General features: G+C 35.8%; 1 protein-coding gene and 1 pseudogene across 8 annotated transcripts in view; one reads left to right on the forward strand and one right to left on the reverse strand.

Moving 5' to 3' along the window:
* Window positions 1-21,507, reverse strand: part of STK3 (serine/threonine kinase 3) — a 375,334-nt gene that overhangs the window by 186,431 nt on the left and 167,396 nt on the right. For all 8 annotated transcript variants that reach the window (XM_049093097.1, XM_035714551.2, XM_035714552.2 and 5 more), the window contains 2 exons: window positions 6,506-6,670; window positions 5,830-5,997 (listed from right to left, as the gene is read on the reverse strand). In XM_049093097.1, the coding sequence (XP_048949054.1) occupies window positions 5,830-5,997; window positions 6,506-6,670 (333 nt within the window). The remainder of the gene's footprint in view (window positions 1-5,829; window positions 5,998-6,505; window positions 6,671-21,507) is intronic.
* On the forward strand, window positions 6,946-7,851 carry LOC112662541 (nucleophosmin-like; annotated as a pseudogene).

The raw sequence follows: 21,507 nt of genomic DNA on the forward strand, positions 1-21,507 counted from the left end.
GAGAGAGACAGACAGAGATTTTTTTTTTTTTAGTGTAAAGTAACTCCTAATTTATTCTTAAACAGAGATTATCAAACTGTATATAAGTTGAATTTCCAGAAAATTACCATTTATATGCCTCCAATCGTCTCAAGTCACATTTGACATAAATCTTCCTAAAATATACAATATATTTCTACATCTTATTTTTAAAAGACAATAAACATTAATATTATGTTGTACAAAAATAATATTCTTAGTCTCACTTTTCTTTCTTGATGCAAGCAATCATCAATCACAGTACCTGCCGTCTCCAACAGTTCTAAGTCTGACCCAAACACTCTGCCCTTACCCCCTTTCACCACACCAGGCAACATGCAATCAAACATAAAGCTTGTTAAACAAAAGAAAATAAAACAAACTGTATTTCATAAAATCAATAGGGTCTTAGTGATGTCTAAGAAAGTGCCTGGGTTTAGTGGCAGGGTACACTGATAAATATTTAGAAAAATGATACTATTTACGCATTTCCTGATTTTTGTGGTAATTTTATTTCCTATAGAGCTGAGAAAGGGCAAATTTCCAAAAAAATATGTGGTTAACTGAATTCAAAATTTGGTTTTTAAATCCTTTATTTATTTAACTGACCAAAATTAATTATCTTCATATTTAACTTTTTAAAATAAATTGGATTTTGATAAAACTTATTTCAACATCTTGAGATTTACTTCCATTTGTCATTATTCCTTAATCTATTTGTTGTTACTCCTTAATCTATTTTGATCTATTAGTTGTATGTAAATTTATAAGCACTTTCATTTCTCTCCTGTTTACAAAGCTTTACATGTTTTAATATGCATTTCATCACTGCCTTTTACTAGACAGGTAATTACTCTCACCACAGCAAAGATATAGCTTGCATACACTACAATTTCTCTTTTAAAAAAAAGAGAAACAGATAAAACTGTATAAAAACTATAAAATTTAGTTTATTGCTTGCCATTACACAAATTCATTTTTTTAAAAAGCTCTTATTAGGAAATTCCTCCTTGAATATCTATATTCCAAATACCTCTTACTCTGAGGAATGATTGAAGAAAGTATCAATCTTTGACAAATGAAAAACTAAACCAAATGACCTCTCCCTTAACACTTTCAAAAGACCCATTTTCATTTCAGGGTCAAGTTCCAATTTAATCACTTTCATTTTCTAATCTAGGGCCATCTTTAGGTTATTCATATCCCTCGGGCTATGACACTCGAAATATGCCCCACAAAAAGCTTTATCAGTGAAAACCACAACATTAATTTGTGACTATTTAGGTAGGAACAATTCCATTCTAAATTATCCAAGCCTGATGCCTCTCTTCTTCACCCTGATTCTTGCTGGCCTAAGCAAGCATAGGTCTGGAGCAGGCCTGGAGCCTGGGCATACTAGAAGAATGGTATATCTGAGAATATAACTAGGAACCAACCCCAGTTCCCTCAGCTTAGGAGTCAACTTTGTTGTTCTGGGGCTGTTCCTATTACATACATCTAGAAGTCAGGCATAGTGAGAAGAGCTACAATCTTATAACAATGGCCAAAGAGAATTTCAGAGGACTAGGCCAAAGAGAATTTCAAAAGCTAGGGAAGCTGACCCACCATATCCTAACTTAGCCTCCTGTTCCAGATAGCCAGCTATATGCAGTAAATTATATAATATCCTTTACTTAAAAGAACTAGCATTCTTTGCCTCCATCTTTTGTAGTGGTCTTTCCATCACTCCTAACTTCATTCCACTGTGACAACTTTGTAGACAATTGGTTATCTCATAAACTACATTGGTACCAAAAAAAAAAAAAGGATGTGAAATATAAAAAAATTCAACCATATTGGGGTGTCTGGGTGGTTCAGCCAGTTAAGCATCCAACTTTTGATTTTGGCTCAGGTTATGATCTCAAGAGTTGTGAGCTCGAGCCCTGCACTGGGCTCCATGCTGGGTATGGAGTCCACTAAGGCTCTCTCTCTCCATCTCCCTCTGCCCCTTTCCCCTGCCAACTCAAGCTTGTGTGCATGCTCTCTCACTTAAAAAAAAAAAATCATCTATATTTCTTCCCACTGGAAAACTTAGAAGGTTCATATTTTAAATTAATAATTATGAGATTAGAATGTTTGCAGATTTTTATTTTTGCTAGCCATGCCTTCATTTGCATACAGTTGACATATTAACAAAAGGCATTTCTTTTTGGTCAAGGCAAGAAATGGACCAGCACTAGTTCGTATCTCAGTTCTGCCACTTACAAGTTGTGTCATCCTAACAAAAAAACATAATTCTTTAAATATCCATTTCACCCAACCCTCATTAAAATGGAGATTGAAATATTTATTTGACAGAGTGGTTAAAGTAAGAAAATTATTTAATTAAAAAATAAAACTTCACTATTTCACTCACTAATCAGAGTTTTATATACTACCAGCTCTCTCATACCTTAACTACAACTTCACTGGCTCTGTGACCTCGCTAAAAAGATTGGGATTCTGAAATGATTGGTTTGGGGTATGGCTCTGGCACCAGAATTTTTTCAAAACTCTCCAAGTAACTGCATGGAGTAAGAGTGAAGAACACTGTCTAGCTCCCTGATCCCTCCATTTCCTTATACCATCTCCATTCTTTCCAGGCTATATCTCCTTGGTAACCACCTGAACAATCTCTCAACAGCATCCTTACATGCCCTGTAGCTCTGTCGTTCCAAGTAAACCCAAACCTGAGATCGAGGCTGTAATGTACTACACTCCATTGCCAAGCACTGGTAGAGCAAAGAATTGCACTGGGTGACAACACAATTCTCACTTTCCAACTTTAGCTGAGTCCTCAAAAATCTTTTTTCTCTCTTGGCCAGCTCTTTCTTTTATCCTCCCACCCAATCTCCCGCCAAACTAATCTAAACCTTGGTGAAGCAGAAAATATTATTAATTGTATTAAAATTCTACTCTTGAATGCTTATCTTTTTAATATTCTCTTTGACAAAATGAGAAATACACACAAAGCACTTGCCCTGCATACAGAAGAAGAAGGATTATCTTAAGAAAAACCACTTAGCTGCAGCTAAGCAAGCTGCAACTCTTTTTCAAGGAACACCATTCTTACCTGAAGGAATAACTGACAGAAGAGACTATAGTTGTTCACACTTGGGCATTTATTTGATTGACATTCTCTCAAAAATGAACCAAGTGAATATGTCATTTCAAGGAAAACTATCATAATTGTTGCCAATGATAAAATGTGAGCTTTCAAGTGAAAATTCAAATTTTGTAAAACTTCTACCTGTCATATAATCTTAACAATTTCCCAATACTTGCAGCTCATACTTGATTTTGTATAAAGCAGTTCACAAACATAAGAAAGGTTAAGTAACGATAACATAATTTAAATAGCAACTTAAGGGCAGCCCCGGTGGCACAGCGGTTTAGCGCCGCCTGCAGTCCAGGGCCTGATCCTGGAGACCCAGGATCAAGTCCCGCGTCGGGCTCCCTACATGGAGCCTGCTTCGCCCTCTGCCTGTGTCTCTGCCCCTCTCTCTCTCTCTCTCTCTCATAAATAAATAAAATCTTTAAAAAAAAAAATAGCAACTTAAAACCTTAACTATGTTTAGAAATGCACAAGACATTTGATTAACTGTCCAAAGAACTACAGGCACTAAGAACTGCCTATATACAAAGTTGTGAGGAAAGAAAGAAATTTACTTAGGGGCACCTGGGTGGCTCAGTAGGTTAAGCATTCAGCTCTTAATTTCAGTTCAGGTTATGATCTCAGTGTCTAAAGAATGAGCTCCACTTTGGGCTCTGTGCTCAGAGCACAGTCAGCTTAAGCTTCTCTCCATTTACTTCTGTCCCTTCCCCCTCTCGCTCTCTAAATAAGTAAATAAAATCTTTAAAAAAGAAATTTATTTCAGTAGTGGCTACCAAGGAAAGCTGTACATCGAAATAATATCTGACCTGACACTTGAATGGGTATGATTTAGACTGGTAGAAAAAAGTGAGGGGCAGCCCAGGTGGCTCAGCGGTTTAGCACCACCTTCAGCCCAGGGCCTTGATCCTGGAGACCCGGGATTGAATTCCACGTCAGGCTCCCTCCATGGAGCCTGCTTTTCCCTCTGCCTGTGTCTCTGCCTCTCTCTCTCTCTCTCTCTCTCTCTCTCCCCCCACCCCCCGTGTCTCTCATGAATAAATAAATAAAATCTTTAAAAAAAAAAAGAGAAAAGTGAGATAGATGATAGTTGATAGAATTTTAAAGAAGAATACTGCTTTCAGGTATATGTTTACAATTTCATTTGTGTTAGTTCAAATTGTCAAGTGGTATTTTAAGATCCTGGAAGTCAGGAACCACATACTACAATTCTTTACTATCTATATGAGAGACTACCTCGGGGTCACATTTAATATGTTCATCTACGTGGTTGGAAAAATAAAATCTATACAAGGAAAAGCAGAAGAGTAATAATCTAAGTCCTAGGTTCAATCCCAGCTCTGGCACTGGGTTAAGGTGCCTTGAATAATCCAATTAACGTCACTAACTCAAATTCAAATACACCAAGCCTGAGGATCACCCTAAAAATATTATAACCAAAATACCAAAGGCAACTAATAATCAGAGAAGAAATGAGAATTTATGTTGCTGGCTTTATGATGACCTTGTGATTTTTCATATTATTTTACAAACAATTTATGTCATTTTTATTTTTCACTTTAGAAAAAGTAATTTATATATACAAGGAAGATGATACATATTATACACAATTTTATTACTCAGAATTCTCTTTAAAGTGGCAGGCAGATAGTTAAATATTTTTAGTATAGTTACACTGTTACTTATATTACTGAATATCAATCCACAATAGTACTGTATTATCAGAAAAAATTCCAATTTATTCTTCTTCAGATGTTCCAAAATACTACATTCTCTTTTCTCCCATCTATTTACTTCATGCGTTTCTCTAGTCACCCTGATGCCATCTTTTCTTCTCTGTGCTCGCTCTCTCGGTCCTCTCTCTCTCTCTCTCTCTTTTTCTCCTCTCCCCTTTCTATCCCCTCTCCTCTCTTCATTCTTCTATCTTTTCTTCTTAAGGTGAATCCAGCCACTAGAGGGCAATAGTTCACAAAGACAGATGTTCTTATCTATAAAGAATTGAGATTCACATAAAGAAATCTAAAAACCGTATCATCACAAAGCCTGAAACAGGCAATTAGACTTGAATATGCAAGGTACATACTTCAAACTCAAAAAAAAAAATCATCCTGGAAAAAGGAGTTCATATAATAATGTTCAAGAAAGGAATTCTATTTTCTCACTAAGCACCAATTGAAGTAAAATTAATTTGCCTACAGGTAGGTAGCAATATTAGAAGTCAGGCTTTTTAAATATTAGCTTCAGACGAGAGAAGAAAAAAAGTAAAACAAAAACACAGAAAGGCAGAATTTGCAAAGTGGGTAGAAAAGTGAGAACTGATTTTTTCAAAGGCCTCCACAGCCACACTGAGAAACCAATAGATGAACTGAAGAATATAGCAAATTTACCAATCCTTTCTTCTACTTGAAAGGCAAGGGGAGATTTTACAGGTATATTTTGTGGGGAGGAAAACAGTGACTATAGAGGAAAATACAGCCTTCACATCTTTTCTCACAACTGAGGATGTGGGAGGAGAAAAGTTAACATCACTAACCTCTGATAATCTTTTAAAAAAAATTTTGCACAGAACCTAAATTTAAATCAACTTATTTAATTTACTTTGTATTTATTTATTTATACTGACAATTACAAAACTATAACACTCATATAACATCAACATTTTTAGCAAACCATTTTCTTACCCGCATTGGATGTATATCAGCATAAGGAGGTTTTCCTTCGGCCATTTCTATAGAAGTAATGCCAAGGGACCAGATGTCAGCCACACAGTTATAGCCTATTTCTTGAATTACCTCAGGAGCCATCCAAAATGGAGTTCCTATCACAGTATTGCGTTTTGCCATTGTATCCTGCAACAAAAATTACACTGACATAAATACTACTACAAAATCACTAAGGGACTCTACTTGCCAACACATTCATCAAACTGTATGGTGAAACCCTCAAATACTACAGATTATATCAGAAATTGACTATTTTCCTACAATTTCAACTGACACAACATAGTTAGGAATTTTAATTTCTGTATAAAGCAAGAGTCCACAAGTAACGATCCCCATCTTCATTAAAGATAGTCATTAAAGATAATATTGTAACAATAAAAGCTACAGAAATGGATCAATGTAGCTTTATTTTTTAAACATTTAAGCATTTCAATGACAACATTTTTTCATACCGATTCATCTCTTAAATTGTAAATAAAAATAATATATAGTACTGAAATTATGGCTCCTTCTTCTCAAGAACAATGTAGTTATGTATTTCTTCCCATCACCCCCTCCAAAAAGTTATCAACATTCAGTCACAGTCAAATCTGGACATATAGGCCACAAGTGTTTCCAAAATCATTACACTTACTGTTAACTGACCAGCCACTCCAAAATCAGCCAATTTGGCATGTCCTTCTGTATTGAGGAGAATATTTCCAGCTTTTATATCTCTGTGTATTTTTCTCATAAAGTGCAAATATTCTAGTCCTTTCAAAGTAGATTTAAGAATAGTTGCAATTTCATCTTCTGTTAACTGGAAAGAAATATTTTTAAAACTAGATTGAAAAACCATGCTAGATAAAAGAGCACTGGTAACAAACACTTCTTTCTAATGACCACTAAACCTCTAGGAAAAGGTTAACATGATAAAGAACTGGGAACTGCTTTTTCCTCACAAATATTTTGTCAGTCTCATTACAAATTTTACTGATGAAAAATTTTTTCAGCATTAAATTTCTTTAAAATTATCATCAAGTGTGATTCCATCTTGCATGGCTGTTCTGTAGAACAGTAGTCGTGTTATCTCCGTCCGCCTTCTCTCCCACCTAAGTGCGTGCCACCACCTCATGGAAGATTCGATGGACATGGACACGAGCCCCCTTCAGCCCCAGAACTATCTTTTTGGTTGTGAACTAAAGGCTGACAAAGATTATCACTTTAAGGTGGATAATGACAAAAATGAGCACCAGTTATCTTTAAGGTCAGTTTGGGAGCTGTGCAAAGGATGAACTGCATTGTTGAAGCAGAGGCAATGAATTATGAAGGCAGTCCAATTAAAGTCACATTGGCAACTTTGAAAATGTCTGTACAGCCAACGGTGTCCCTTGGAGGCTTTGAAATAACACCACCTGTGGTCTAACAGTTGAAATATGGTTCCAGGCCTGTGCATATTAGTGGACAGCACTTAGTAGCTGTGGAGGAAGATGCAGAGTCAGAAGATGAAGAAGAAGATGTGAAACTTCTTAGTATATCTGGAAAGCGTTCTGTCCCTGGAAGTGGTAGCAAGGTTCCACAGAAAAAAGTAAAACTTGCTGCTGATGAAGATGATGATGAAGATGATGACGATGACGATGATGAAGATGATGATAATTTTGATGATGAGGAAGCTAAAGAAAAGGCTCCAGTAAAGAAATCTATACAAGATACTTCAGCCAAAAATGCACAAAAATCAAACCAGAATGGAAAAGACTCAAAACCATCAACACCAAGATCAAAAGGTCAAGAATCTTTCAAAAAACAGGAAAAGACTCCCAAAACACCAAAAGGACCTAGTTCTGTAGAAGACATTAAAGCAAAAATGCAAGCAAGTATAGAAAAAGTGAATTGAACAGTCTTGGGCACTACTGGTAAATTAAACCCAAAGCTGGGGAGAGAGGAAAAGAAGAGACATATATAGTCCATACTGACTGTCATCATCAATCCACACTGAAGTCTCAAATCTCCTTTCCTGTTTTGCCACCCATCCACAACCCCTTCCAGGCTGGAAGCAATTTGATTCTTGATCTCCTAAAGCGCTTTTCTTTTGACTGCTGTGATTCAGTGACACCTTACACTTTGCTTTCTATGATTTGTGCATTTGCCTCACCTCTTTGGCCATTTTTTTTTCCTTTGGCCATTTTTAATCACCTTTGTGTCTCCTTAGTTGCTCAATAAATATTTGAATGAATCAAAAAAATAAAATAAATTAAAATAAAATAAAGTAAATTAAAATAAAGTAAAATTATTGTCATTCCTAAAACACATAACCTATCCCAAAAATCAATACAATGCTAAGAAATCGCTATTTCTCACATCTTCTGACACTGAGGTAGCGATATCACAGCTAACTGTCCTGAATGTAAATTCAGACATTCTTCCCTGTGATGTCACTAATTCTTGATGAAAATGAAAATCAAGTTTTACACAAAGGAAACAAGGGTGGCTTGCCAAGAATCTCCTGCATGACGCAATTATGCCCATATCACTCCTTTTCTAGCAAGGTCATCCCAACCTACTCAAATCCTGGATTTCTGGCCCTAAGACTAAGAATTCAAAAATAAAAATTCCAGAGAAAGACTAGGAAAATGGAAACACAAACAAAGGTTGTCAGGGGAAGGAAAAGGGAAGAAGGAGGGAGAAAAAGAGACCAACAAGAGAAGAAGAAAAGGAAACATCCTTAGTAGTTACGGCAATAGAGCCAGTGTTATCTGTACCAGCCACTGTGCTAATCATTTTGCATGCATTATCGCTTTTATCCTTAGAACAACCCTACAAGCTAGATACTATTATTACCACCATCTGACAAATGAGGAAGCTATTGCATAGGGGTTCAGTAAATACCTCTGGCACACATAAGACGGAACCAAGATGTGAGTTCTGACTATAACCTATGCTTTTAATCACTCTTCTATGCTGCCTCTCTTGAAAAACTTTGTTCAAGTGTTACTTATCAAAGCCTCTATTTTTATTGAAAACACCGTCCTAGTTTGTTTTTTTTTTTAAAGATTTTATTTATTTATTCATAGACACAGAGACAGAGGCAGAGACACAGGCAGAGGGAGAAGCAGGCTCCATGCAGAGAAGCAGGCCCCATGCAGGGAGCCCGATGTGGGACTCGATCCCGGGTCCCCCAGGATCACACCCCAGGCTGCAGACGGCGCCAAACCACTGTACCACCGGGGCTGCCTCCGTCCTAGTTTTTAAATATGTCCAAATGATATTAAAAGTTCATAACAAAGGTGCCTGGGTGGCTCAGTCGGTGAAGCACCTGCCTTCAGCTCAGGTCATGATCCTGGAGTCTCAGGATCAAGTCCTGCATCAGGCTCTCCACTCAATAGGGAGTCTGCTCCTCCCTTTGCCCCTCGGCCTGCTCACACTTTCTCTTACTTTCTCTCAAATAAGTAAATAAAATCTTTTTAAAAAATAAAAATAGACGTTCATAACAATAAAATCTACTTTTGCTATAAGCATAAGCAGCAAATATAACCCAAAGATAAACAGATAGAAGGGGGAAAGTTCCAATTTGTATAAAGATAGGATATACTACTCTGTATGAGGAGGGGAAAAAAAGAGAGAAAGAAAATTAAAATACCCAACAATGGGATAATAGAAAAATACAGTGGAAATTAAAAATATAAAAATATTGTACTACAGAGCTGTAGTAATCAAAACAGTATGGTACTGGTGTAAAAATGGACACAAATATCAATGAAACAGAACAGAAAGCCCAGCATTAAAGCTATATGTTTATGGTCAAAATCTACAATCAAGAACTCAAGAATATACAATTGGAAAGAGACAGTCTTTTCAATAAATGGTACTAGGAAAACTGGACAGCTACATGCAAAAGAATGAAATTGGACCATTTTCTTACACCATATAAAAAATAAACTCAAAATGTAAAGACCTAAATGTGAGATCCAAAACCATAAAATTACTAAAAGAAAACACATTCAGTAAATTATTTGATATCAGCCATAGAAACATTTTCCTACATATTTCTCCTCTGGCAAGGGAAACAAAAGCAAAATCTAACTATTGAGGCACAACTAAATAAAGCTTTTACACAGAAAAATAACCACCAACAAAACAAAAAGGCAACCCAGTGAGTGGGAGAAGATATTTGCAAAAAATAAAACCAATAAGGGGTGAATACCCAAAATATATAAAGAATTTATACAACTCAACACACACACACACACACACACACACACAAAAAAAGTCAAATAATCCAATTAAAAATGGGCAGAACAGCTGAATACACATTTTCCCAAATATATCCAGATGGCCAACAGACACAAGAAAAGATGCTATCACTCATCCTCAGGGAAATGCAAATTAAAACCACAATGAGACATCACTTCATACCTGTCAGAATGGCTAAAATTAAAAACACAAGAAATAACAAGTGTTGGTGATGATGTGGAGTAAAAGACCCTCATACACTAGCTGGTGGGAATGCAAATTACTGCAGCCACTGTGGAACACAGTATGGAGGGTCTTCAAAAAAATTAAAAATAGAATTACTATATGTTACAGTAATTCCATTACTGGGTATTTACCCAAAGATAATGAAAACACTAAATCAAAAAGATATATACAGCCCTATGTTTGTTACAGCATCAAGTGTCCATTCATTTATACAAATACACACACATACACACACAGAGTAATATTATTCAGCCATTAAAAAGAATGAAATCTTGCCAACTGCAACAACATAGATGGACTTTATGGGTATTACACTAAGTAGTATAAGCCAGTCAGAGAAAGACAAATAACATATGATTTTGTGAAACCAATGAACAGGCAAAGAAAAAAAGAGACAAGCAAACCAAACTCTTTTTTATAAAGATTTTATTTATTTATTTATTTATTTATTTATTTATTCATTCATTCATTCATTCATTCATTCATTCATTCGAGACACAGAGAAAGAAGGAGGCAGAGACACAGGCAGAGGGAGAAGCAGGCTCCATGCAGGAAGCCTAATGTGGGACTCAATCCCGGGACTCTGTGTGTCTCTCATGAATGAATAAAATCCTTAAAAAAAAAAAAAAAAAAAAAGACTATGAGGGGCGCCTAGGTGGCACTGTAGGTTGAGCCTCCAAACTCTCAGTTTTGGCTCAGGATCATAAGATCAGGATCGTGAGATCTAGAGCCAGTGTCAGGCTCTACACTTAGCAGGGAGTCTGCTTAAGACTCTCTCTTCTTCTTCCTCTGCCCCTCCCACCCCATTCACATGCTTTGTCTCTAAAATAAGAAATAAATCTTTAAAACAAACAAATAAAATATTGCTTTAAGACTATGTAGAATGTGAAAGTAACCACTGGAAGAAGTTTGTTTCAACTGCCACCAATGCCACGGTGGCTCATGTCTCATTAAGAAACAACTTGGGGGACAACTGGATATCCACATGAAAAATGAAGCTGGACCTCTACCTCACACCATAAATAAAAATTTACTCAAAATAGACCAACAACTTAAACATGAGTTAAAACCATAAAACATAGGATAAATCTTCATGACTATTGGTCTGGCAATGGATCATTAGGTATATCAAAAGTAAAGAAACATGAGGAAAAATGATAAATTGGACTTCATCAAAATTAAAAATTTTGTGCATTAAAGAGTATTAAGAAAATGAAATGACAACCTACAAAATAGGAGAAAATATCTACAAAACACACATCTGTTAAGGGTCTAGTACCCAGAGTATATAAATAAGTCTTACAACTCAACAACAAAAAGACAACCCAATTTAAACACGGGCAAAAGACTTGAGTAGACATTTCCCAAAAAAAGATATACAAATGGCCATATATGAAGACAGATTTTCAACGTCATCATCATGGCCAAAAGGTTGAGACAACCCAAATGAATAAACAAATTATGGTATATATAGACAGTGGAATATTACTCAGCCATATAAACGTATAAAGTACTGACACATACTACAATGTGGATGGACTTCAAAAACACTAAGCTAAGTAAAAGAAGCCAGAACAAAAAGACACATTTATATGAAATATTCACAATAGGTAAATCCTTAGAGAAAGAAAGCAGATTGGTGGTTGCCAGGGGCTGAAGCAGAATAGGTAAAACAAGGTGCAACTGCTTAATGGGTTTGGGGTGATAAAAGCATTTTTGAAACTAGACACAGGTGGTGATTATACCTTGTAAATACACTCAGATCACTGAATTGTTCACTTTAAGTTGGCTGATTTTACATGAATTTCACCTCTATTAAAAAAAAAAAACCCTGGCCATGTTAAAATTCTAAACAAATTGGAAGATGGTTTACATTTACATGTAATATTAATATAGAATGTCATAAATGAATTGTACATTTTTATTTGTACTTGAGTAATGTGTTGGCTTATATAAGTTTGCTTTCTTCATCAAAAAGAAAGAAACTAATTAACTGGATCTCTTTCCCCTAACCCTTGAAGTGCCAACTTCTCCTAATCCTTTCCAAATTAAAAGACCCTGACTACTCTAAACCATCTCTCAATCTTATACTCCTCAATAGCAACATAAGAATCCAATTCACTTGATAAATCCACTCTAGGGATCCCTGGGTGGCGCAGTGGTTTGGCGCCTGCCTTTGGCCCAGGGCGCGATCCTGGAGACCCGGGATCAAATCCCATGTCAGGCTCCCAGTGCATGGAGCCTGCTTCTCCCTCTGTCTGTGTCTCTGCCTCTCTCTCTCTCTCTCTGTGACTATCATAAATAAATAAAAATTAAAAAAAAATAAATCCACTCTAGTTCAAGACAGCTGATCTAGAATGCCATTTATTCATTCAATAAATATTTATCAAGCACCATCTACATGCCAGGAATTACACCAGTTGCTGGGGATATAAAAATGAGTAGAACAAGTATTCTTTCTCTCATGGAGCTTATATTCTCTAATGAAGGGGTAAGTTGACGATAATATGATAGAAAATAGGGTAACGCAAGAAAACAGTTTACAATTGCTAGCAGGACAATAAAATAGAAAGCTGTTGATCAAGAATGACTGAGAAAGGCTCTTTAGAGTAGGCATTAAAGAAAGCCTGAGAGACATTTTTGCTGAAGTCTTAAATGACAAGAGAGCTAACAAAGCGACTGGCTGTCTGGGAACATGACATTCTCCACAAAGGAAAAAAGAAAAAAACATCATGATTTAGGAAGAAGCCTCCCATGTTTGAGTTCAAAAAAGAAGGCTCAAGTTAGTGAGTCAGAAAAACACTAGTTCTAGATGAGATATGGGACACGCAAAAGCCAGATCACACAAGCCTTCATAGGCCATGAGTAAGGAATCTGGATTTTCTGAAAATTCTAGTTCTACCAGGAACTTATTCTCTACCTTTGACTAGATGGTCAGACTTGATGGTCCACAGAAAGCAAGCACCATGCTCTAAAGTCGCACTGCCTAACAGAGTAGCTCCCAAGCATGTGAACTAGTCCAAGCTGAGAGATTATAAATGTAAAATATACACCAAAGTTCAAAGCTTAGTACTAAAAAGAGCAGGAAAAGTGTCTCACTTATAATTTTTAAATTTATTATACTTTTAAACGATATTTATGTTTATTATAAAATTTATTAATGTTTAAAATACATTGTTATTTAAATAATATTAGATATATTATTTAATATTATGATACTGTACTATATGTTAATATATTTAGTATATTATTAAAGGTAATTTCACCTATTACTTTTTTCTTTTTTTAGTATGGCTACGAGGAAATTTTAAATTACATTTGTGGCAGGAAGCCTGCATGGCTCAGGACTTGGGCGTTTGCCTTCAGCTCAGGGCATGGTCCCGGAGTTCTGGGATGGGTCCCCCACATTGGGCTTGCTGCAGGGAGCCTGCCTTCCTCTGCTTGTGTCTCTACCAATCTCTCTATGTCTCTCATGAATAAATAAATAAAATCTTTTTTAAAAATTACATTTGTGGCTCATTTTATGTTTCTATTGGATAGCACTGCACCAGAAAAAGGGCCCACAAGAGCAGGGATCTTTGTTCTGTTCACTCATGTAACCATGCTGGGCTATTGTTAGCACTTGATAAATAATAATGAATGAATACAGACTTGCAGTTTTGTAAAAAAAAGAAGATGCCACATAAATTAGCAGTTTACAGCCAAGGTGGGAGAATGGGAGGGAGGAATGTTGTTTAGGGCCACCACAACGCATCACTATGCAAGGCTGTGGTGCTGTCATATGTACCTGGGTTTTTCCCCTCTCCCCACTCCTGGTATAAAAATTAAAGAGCTTACAGGTGCTACAACAGCAGCACCAATCCATAAAACTGAGTCATGTTTAATTACTTCAATACTGATCTTTTCAATTACCTAGACTTCACTTTTTATCCTCGTAACATTCCATTATTTCCAACGAACAAGTCACTAATCCTTCATCAACTCTTTGATTTGTTATCTCTGCTTATGTACCCTATATTACAGAGCTATAGTAGAGAAAGTTCAGGATTAAATAGACTTGCTATATTTCTGGGTCTCAAGATCTGATTTCAGTGCTGTAAAGAATCTGCCACTAAAGACCTGCCAAAGATCTACTGATTCATGAACTGTCTACCTTTACTAGATGATTTCAAAGGTTCATTCCAACCCTCTGATTCTGTATTTACAAAAGATCTTCATAGTCTTAACAAATAAATTCACACTGATTTAGACATTCATTTTTTTTTATTCTTTTCACAAATATGTACTTCACTGACTCATACAGATTCTGTTAAAGGTAGTAGGTGTTGAAGGTGAGGACATGGACAGTCTCAGTACCTATGAAGTTTATAAGAATACCGAGGGCACTGCCTGTATTTGGCCCTGAATTAAGGGTAGAGAGGACAGACCTGGTGCAAATATATAAAGTTTATAAAGTCCCTCTTTCATTATGCTTTTTTCTCTTTGTAATTAACTCCTCCCTTTACTTTAGGGATCACCTCATATCCTGCCCTAATCAAAAAATGGCACAATATCCAATTATTCATACTAGTACATAGATACGTGTTAAAGTGATCTGTAATATAGTTTTATTTTAAGATTCCATTTGAACAATGAAGTTTGAATGAGGCATCTACACATTGGGCCTTTTAACTTCAATTATGAAATAAAAGGTTTTTATCCTTGAATACAGTTATTTAAACAACAGTAAACAGTAACATTTTCTAGAACACTGAGATATAATGCTGTCTTAAATTTTTATATTACTTTATAGTTTAAAGAGTATTTTATGAGTCTCACAACTCAATTAAGTAAACAGAAACACATAGTCCCTTTTTTAGATGAGGAAACAAACTCAGAGAAATAAAGTGGTCTGTCAAATATCATACAAATATTAATTGGTTTCAAAATAGGAGAGTTGCAAGGGAGTTGCAAGGCTTGCTCCAAAGATGATATTCAAATTTTTGACAATTAGTAAAGGCAATGTCTATCAAAACAGTCATCTGCCATAATACTAGTGCTTAACAAGAATAGATCCCAGCCATAAACAAGCAGTAAAACTGAGTATCAACCATGAATATCAGGGAAGAACTCCTGCTTCATCCTAGCATTCAAATGTGAATTATTATAAGTGGTGTACCAGCCAAACAAAACAAGTATTCTGTTAATAAATTCTGCAAGTAAGCACACGCACACTCACCTGACCTGAAAAGTAACCTTAACTGAGGACATTATAGGTGGCTTAATGAGTATTTCATTGAAAACAGATGCTTAATACCACTAAAACAAACATAGACATCAATGATTTAAACATTTTTAAATGATTTAAATATCTAAGTTATCAAATCAGTAGGCAGAATAGTTTCTCATCAAAGAAAGCAAACAAAAAATTCTGAGGATCGATTAGCTTTGTCTGCATAAAAGCTAGAAGCTCAGAAAACAAAAACACAGAAAATGTAGTAAGATGTTTAGCATACAGAATTATGTAGAACATAAAGAACTCACATTAATCCTTCAGAAAACAATAAAATCCAACAATAGGCAAAGAAATAAATATACAATTCACAAATATACAAAAACTAAAAATAAAGCTAGTTAACATACACAGAAAATATTAAACTTCACTAATAATCAAAGAAAAGCAAATTAAAACAATGAGATATCAATTATAAAATTATCCCATATGGATCACAATGTTGCCAAGGATAACAGCACATGTGTGGCAGGAGGAAGAATATAAAGCATGTGTGAAAGTGATCTAAGAAGGCAGGAAATAAGAAGGCAGAAGTATTTTCCAATAAGTCCTAGATAATATTAATTCACTGAAAAAGCATTTACTGAGTACCTGCTCTACACTGAATTTTTAAAATATTTAACCTAACCTTATGTGACTCCAATCTAGCATGAAAGACAGACTTAAAAACTCAGAAACTATTATAAAAAATACTTTTCAAAGTGAAATGGGACCACAGTGGAAAGATACTTCATTTAGTGGTATCCATCAAAATTATTTCCAATGAAAAATTTTATCAACAGAATACTTCATCTGTGGATATAATTAGGTTATCTTTAATACAATAAGGTTTAGTTTTATTTCTATCACTATATAAATGAAGGAATGTCATTTTAAAATCATTTGGGGGATCCCTGGGTGGCTCAGTGGTTTAGTGCCTGCCTTTGGCCCAGGGCGTGCGTGATTCTGGAGTCCCGGGATCGGGTCCCGCATTGGGCTCCCTGCATGGAGCCTGCTTCTCCCTCTGCCTGTGTCTCTGCCTCTCTTTCTCTGTGTCTCTCATGAATAAATAAATAAAATATTTTTAAAAATAAATAAAATAAAATCATTTGAATTACATTTTATAGTCTATTTTTAAAAGTGAATAAAGGAAGGTGGAAGAGATATAATAAACCATGAATGAAAGACTCAGTAATCAGGGATGGAAATAAGACTTTTATAGCTGAGCTAATACATTAAAAGACAAAGTCTACATCTGGATTCAATATTGGTATGAATTCATTGGCAAATTTAAAAAGAATTTCATTGTACAAAAACAAAAAGATGGTTTTGATAGGCTTTAGTCCTCTGGTTACTTTTGTTTCTAGAGTCATATGATTAGTATAATAATATGATACATTTAATATGTCACTGTGTATATGGTTTTGATAAAAATGCACCCACCAAATTGTCTCAAGGGCACATGCACAAGCTGTTTTAAAATATACATACTGCCTTAATGTTTTTATGTCAGTAAAAACAAATTCAAGTGAGCTTTTATAAGTTCGTACAAAATTAAGAATTTTAATTTTCTAAAAATGAATCTTGACAATCTTACTTAAACCCCACCTTTTGACATAATTACTTATATAAAATAATGCATTAATTCTCTATTTAGTACCTACTGTCCATTAAAATGAAAAAGAATGAAACACACTTCCCCCTTTCAAGGCACAGACAACTATATTTTATTATAAAATTTTAAGTTTCAACTTTCACAGTGACTTCGTAAAGTCTTGAAAACCATTTGATGAAAACTCACCAATGTAATCCTCACACAGTGTTTTAAGCCCTGGATCAAATCTCACCTCTTCACAGAAACCACCCTACACTCCCCAAGTCAGGATTGACCGATAGATGATGATACTGATACCGGTAACATCAGCAACAGCTGACATTTACTGAGATTTAACTCTGCCAGCTATAGTACAACTATCATTTCATTTGATACGCAAACACAACTGCAGGAGGGCGATACTAACAGGAATTTACTGAGGGCCTGTTATACTGCCCTTACCTTCATGGTGCTCAAAATTCAGTGGAAAGGATGGCACAGGAACAAATAATTATAATATTAAGTAATGCCTGTAGCAACAGGATTAGATAGAGGAGCACTCCAGGACAGCAGCTGATAATGCATTACAACCAGTACTCTTAAAATCGAAACCATAAAACTTAACCCTCAAGACCTTGAATGATACAGTTCCTGCCAGCCTTGACAACAAGCTCACCACACCATTCTCCCCACTTCAAGAAGACTCAACTTTTGAGCTGACTCTTGAAGGATGAACAGTTTGTCAGTGAATGCAAAGGCAGGTTAGGGCCAAACTCTGCTTTATATACCCACAAATTTTTAAGTGGAAAGATGATATGAACCTATGAGAACTTTCAGAAAGAAAACTCTGATGGCAGACTCAGTCCACTAGCAATGGAAAGCTAGTGTGGGGAAGATAAATCGTAAAATCATTTATAGTGGCAGCAACAGGAGCAGCAGCAAGCAGCTAACAAGTGTGCAACCTTGCTTACAATCCCAATGGACAGTTCTGTGGTAGAATAATGAACGTGTTGAGCAAAATTAGATACAATTGGGAAGATGAAGAAGAGTCAGAGCATGCCGTGAAACAGGAAGGCATCAAAAGCAAAATCCATGCTCCATTCATATTTCAAGCTGAAACTGCCCCAACCACTAAAAAATCATATACAACTTAGGTAGCAGTCTCTCAAGTAAAAACAAAATTGTTATTAAAAATGAACTTGTGGGGATCCCTGGGTGGCTCAGTGGTTTGGCGCCTGCCTTTGGCCCAGCGCGCGATCCTGGAGTCCTGGGATCGAGTCCTGAGTCAGGCTCCCGGCATGGAGCCTGCTTCTCCCTCTGCCCGTGTCTCTGCCTCTCTCTCTCTCTCTCTATGTCTATCATGAATAAATAAAAAATTTTAAAAATCTTAAAAAAAATAAAAATAAAAATAAAAATGAACTTGCCCTCTAACCCAGTAGCGCCATTTCTCAGAATGTATCCAAAGGACATAACATAGTATGCCAATACACAAATATAAACATTCCTGCAGCTTTGATTAGAACAACAAAAACGGAAAAGCTGGAACTCATTTTGTCCAAAGTACTGAAAGAAATATATGTTGTCACATACATGTGGACCTATATGTACCAGTGTAGGCAGATCTCTAAGATCAGAAGTTAAAGGGAAAAAAGACAAGGAACAGAACACATATACAGTATGAATCCCTTGTGTAAAATATGATATGTGTACATATGTGCTCAAAGGACCCACAAGAAACTGTTAACGGACATTACCTCAAGGAAGTAAAACTGAGGGGCAAGTAAGGAGACACTAATTCCCCTTTCATACTATTTGAAATGTTTACGATGTACTCATAATTACTTACATTTTTTCCTTAATTTATATCATTAAAAGGGTAAGTGGCTCACACACATTCTGGTTCAAAGTACAGAAAACTATGCTATACCATTTTAAAAACTCTCCATCTAAAATTGTTAAAATTAGAGATCTGCTACCTAGGAAGCTAAATTCCTATTTTCTGGAAAATTAACTTATATGCATCTCTTGATTTCCTAAGATTAACCAAGACTTTACTAGATAAGACACAATAATCTTTTAGTATATTTTTCCAATGCTAGAGAACATTCTCTATTTCAACAAGTATCACAAAATTCTTAAACCAGTGGCCATTAAAATTACATACTGTTTTAGATATTTTTGCCATGATAGTAATAAAATAGCGATTTAAGTTCATACACAATTTTCCAGGTTACAAAATGTTCTGACATGCAGCATCTTTGTTCCTCAAAAGAAAACACTGAGGTAGGTAAAGAAAGTAATATGATATTAGGCCTAATTTAGGCTTAGGCATCTTAAGTTTAGAGAAGTTACACAACTACCCATGGTCCCAAGAGCTACTAAGTAACAATGCAGGAATCCTGGGTCCTTCCACTAAATCATCTCCTTTCAAATAACTATGTCACCATGTACTCAGGGTCATATTTAAGGCAGGGAGGGAGAGCTCACCGTCCATCTGGCAGTGACAGGCAGTCCACCAGGCGAGGAATGTACCATACAAAAATAAAGTAGATGAAGGTGGGCCTGACTGATGAAAAGGAAACAGAACTGGGACAAATGCCAAGGAGAACAGCAACGAAGGTGAAGACCGGGCAGCTTCCCAATAAGGGCAGCCAAAGAAATAACTTTGTAAGGTTAATTTACTTAGTTAAGGTAGAAGAGAAAGTCTATTGGAAGAACTATATTGTGATGTGTAAAATCATAAAAGTGTGTATATCCAATCAAAAGATTTAGGAAAGATGTAATGGAGTGTACATGTATGATGTATTTAACCAGAGATTAAAACCTGGCACATGATTGCTATGAAAAATTTGATAGGTCTAATCCTACAGTGCACAGTCATATTAATGCTGTGGCTTGGAACTTTAAGAATCATATGCAAAATATACTTAGAACTCAATTTCACTCTATGGGATACACCAAGTAAGGAGCAAGAATTACTTCTCACACAAAAAGATTCATTCTCCTAAGATTCTAGTACAGCTCTAAACAGTAATAGTACCTGCTAGGGTAAGAAAATCCTTCTTAAGAAAAGGGATTGTAGACATCAGAACTAATACCAGGGTCAGTCCACCGTGGTTCTAATAAGGAACCACGGGTCTTTAAATCCTGATGAACAGACTTCCCAGAAGAAGTCTTACAGCAAACTTTTACTGCTGACACAGCAGAAACAAGGTCCCATGGATATCAACAGTTACATCCCTTACTGTGACAGAAGGAGAAAGGGTTAGAGAGCCAACAATTTTGACTCCAAATGTCAATAAATACTTCTAACATTTAACATACATTTTTTAAGTTATTTAGAGGTGAGGGTTTCTTTAATTGTTTTATTCTTGATACATTTTGCTTTGATTTGAGTTTTAGTAAATATATAGAATTATTCATTACATTTTGCCATTTTAACACCCATTCACCCTTCTCCTGCTAACATATTCTGATTCCCCTTAGGAAATTACTACTTCCCCATCCTCAGAATATGTTATTTCTACTACTCAGCTTCATCCTAGCTCCAGGTTAGACACAGATCAAAATGGTTAGACACAGATCAAGATGACGTGCTCAGAGAAAGGCATATGACCCATCCAGAAGCAATGAAGCACAAGAATCCTTGCTGGATTTCATATGAGGCAAAAATCTGTTGGAGACTAGACTCAATACAGAGGTATCAAAATAAAAAGATGAATTAAAGTTAACTCCTTTCACCCTGAATCAGCCATACATGAAATTAGCTCTACAAAGACTTTTAGTTATGTGAGCAAATAAATTCCCATTTTGGCTTAAACCAGTCTAGGCTGGGTTTTCTTATACTTATAACCAAAAAGTGATAAACTTGAAGTTGATACCAAAAAGTGGGGAAGCTCCTAGAAAAAAGGTTTGTATAAAGCACAAACCACTGACCAACTCTAAAACTACTAAAAGTTATTCCAGATATTTAACAGCATAAGATTTCTGAAGCTGATTTCTATATTCTGCCCCATTCCAGAATACGATACTGGGAACCAGGAAAATAGTATAATCATGTTTTTTAAAAGAACGTGCAGGGTTTAAGTCCCTTCTTTGCCTTCATTTCCTAGTACCACTTCCCCCAGCTAATAAATGCTTACTCCAAATCGTATTAATATTACATTTAGACTTCTCATTTTACAGAACTCCTTGAATGCTTCAGTGCCCATTAGTTTTTATGGCATACATGACATAATCACAGACAATGGTGATCAAACAACTTACTAAAAACCAGTGGTTTAGAGAAAGTTGAGGAGTTAAGTAGCAATCTCTGAAATAACCTAAATCTCAAAGG

Source organism: Canis lupus, chromosome 13 (assembly GCF_003254725.2).
Source record: "Canis lupus dingo isolate Sandy chromosome 13, ASM325472v2, whole genome shotgun sequence".
Lineage (NCBI taxonomy): Eukaryota > Metazoa > Chordata > Mammalia > Carnivora > Canidae > Canis > Canis lupus.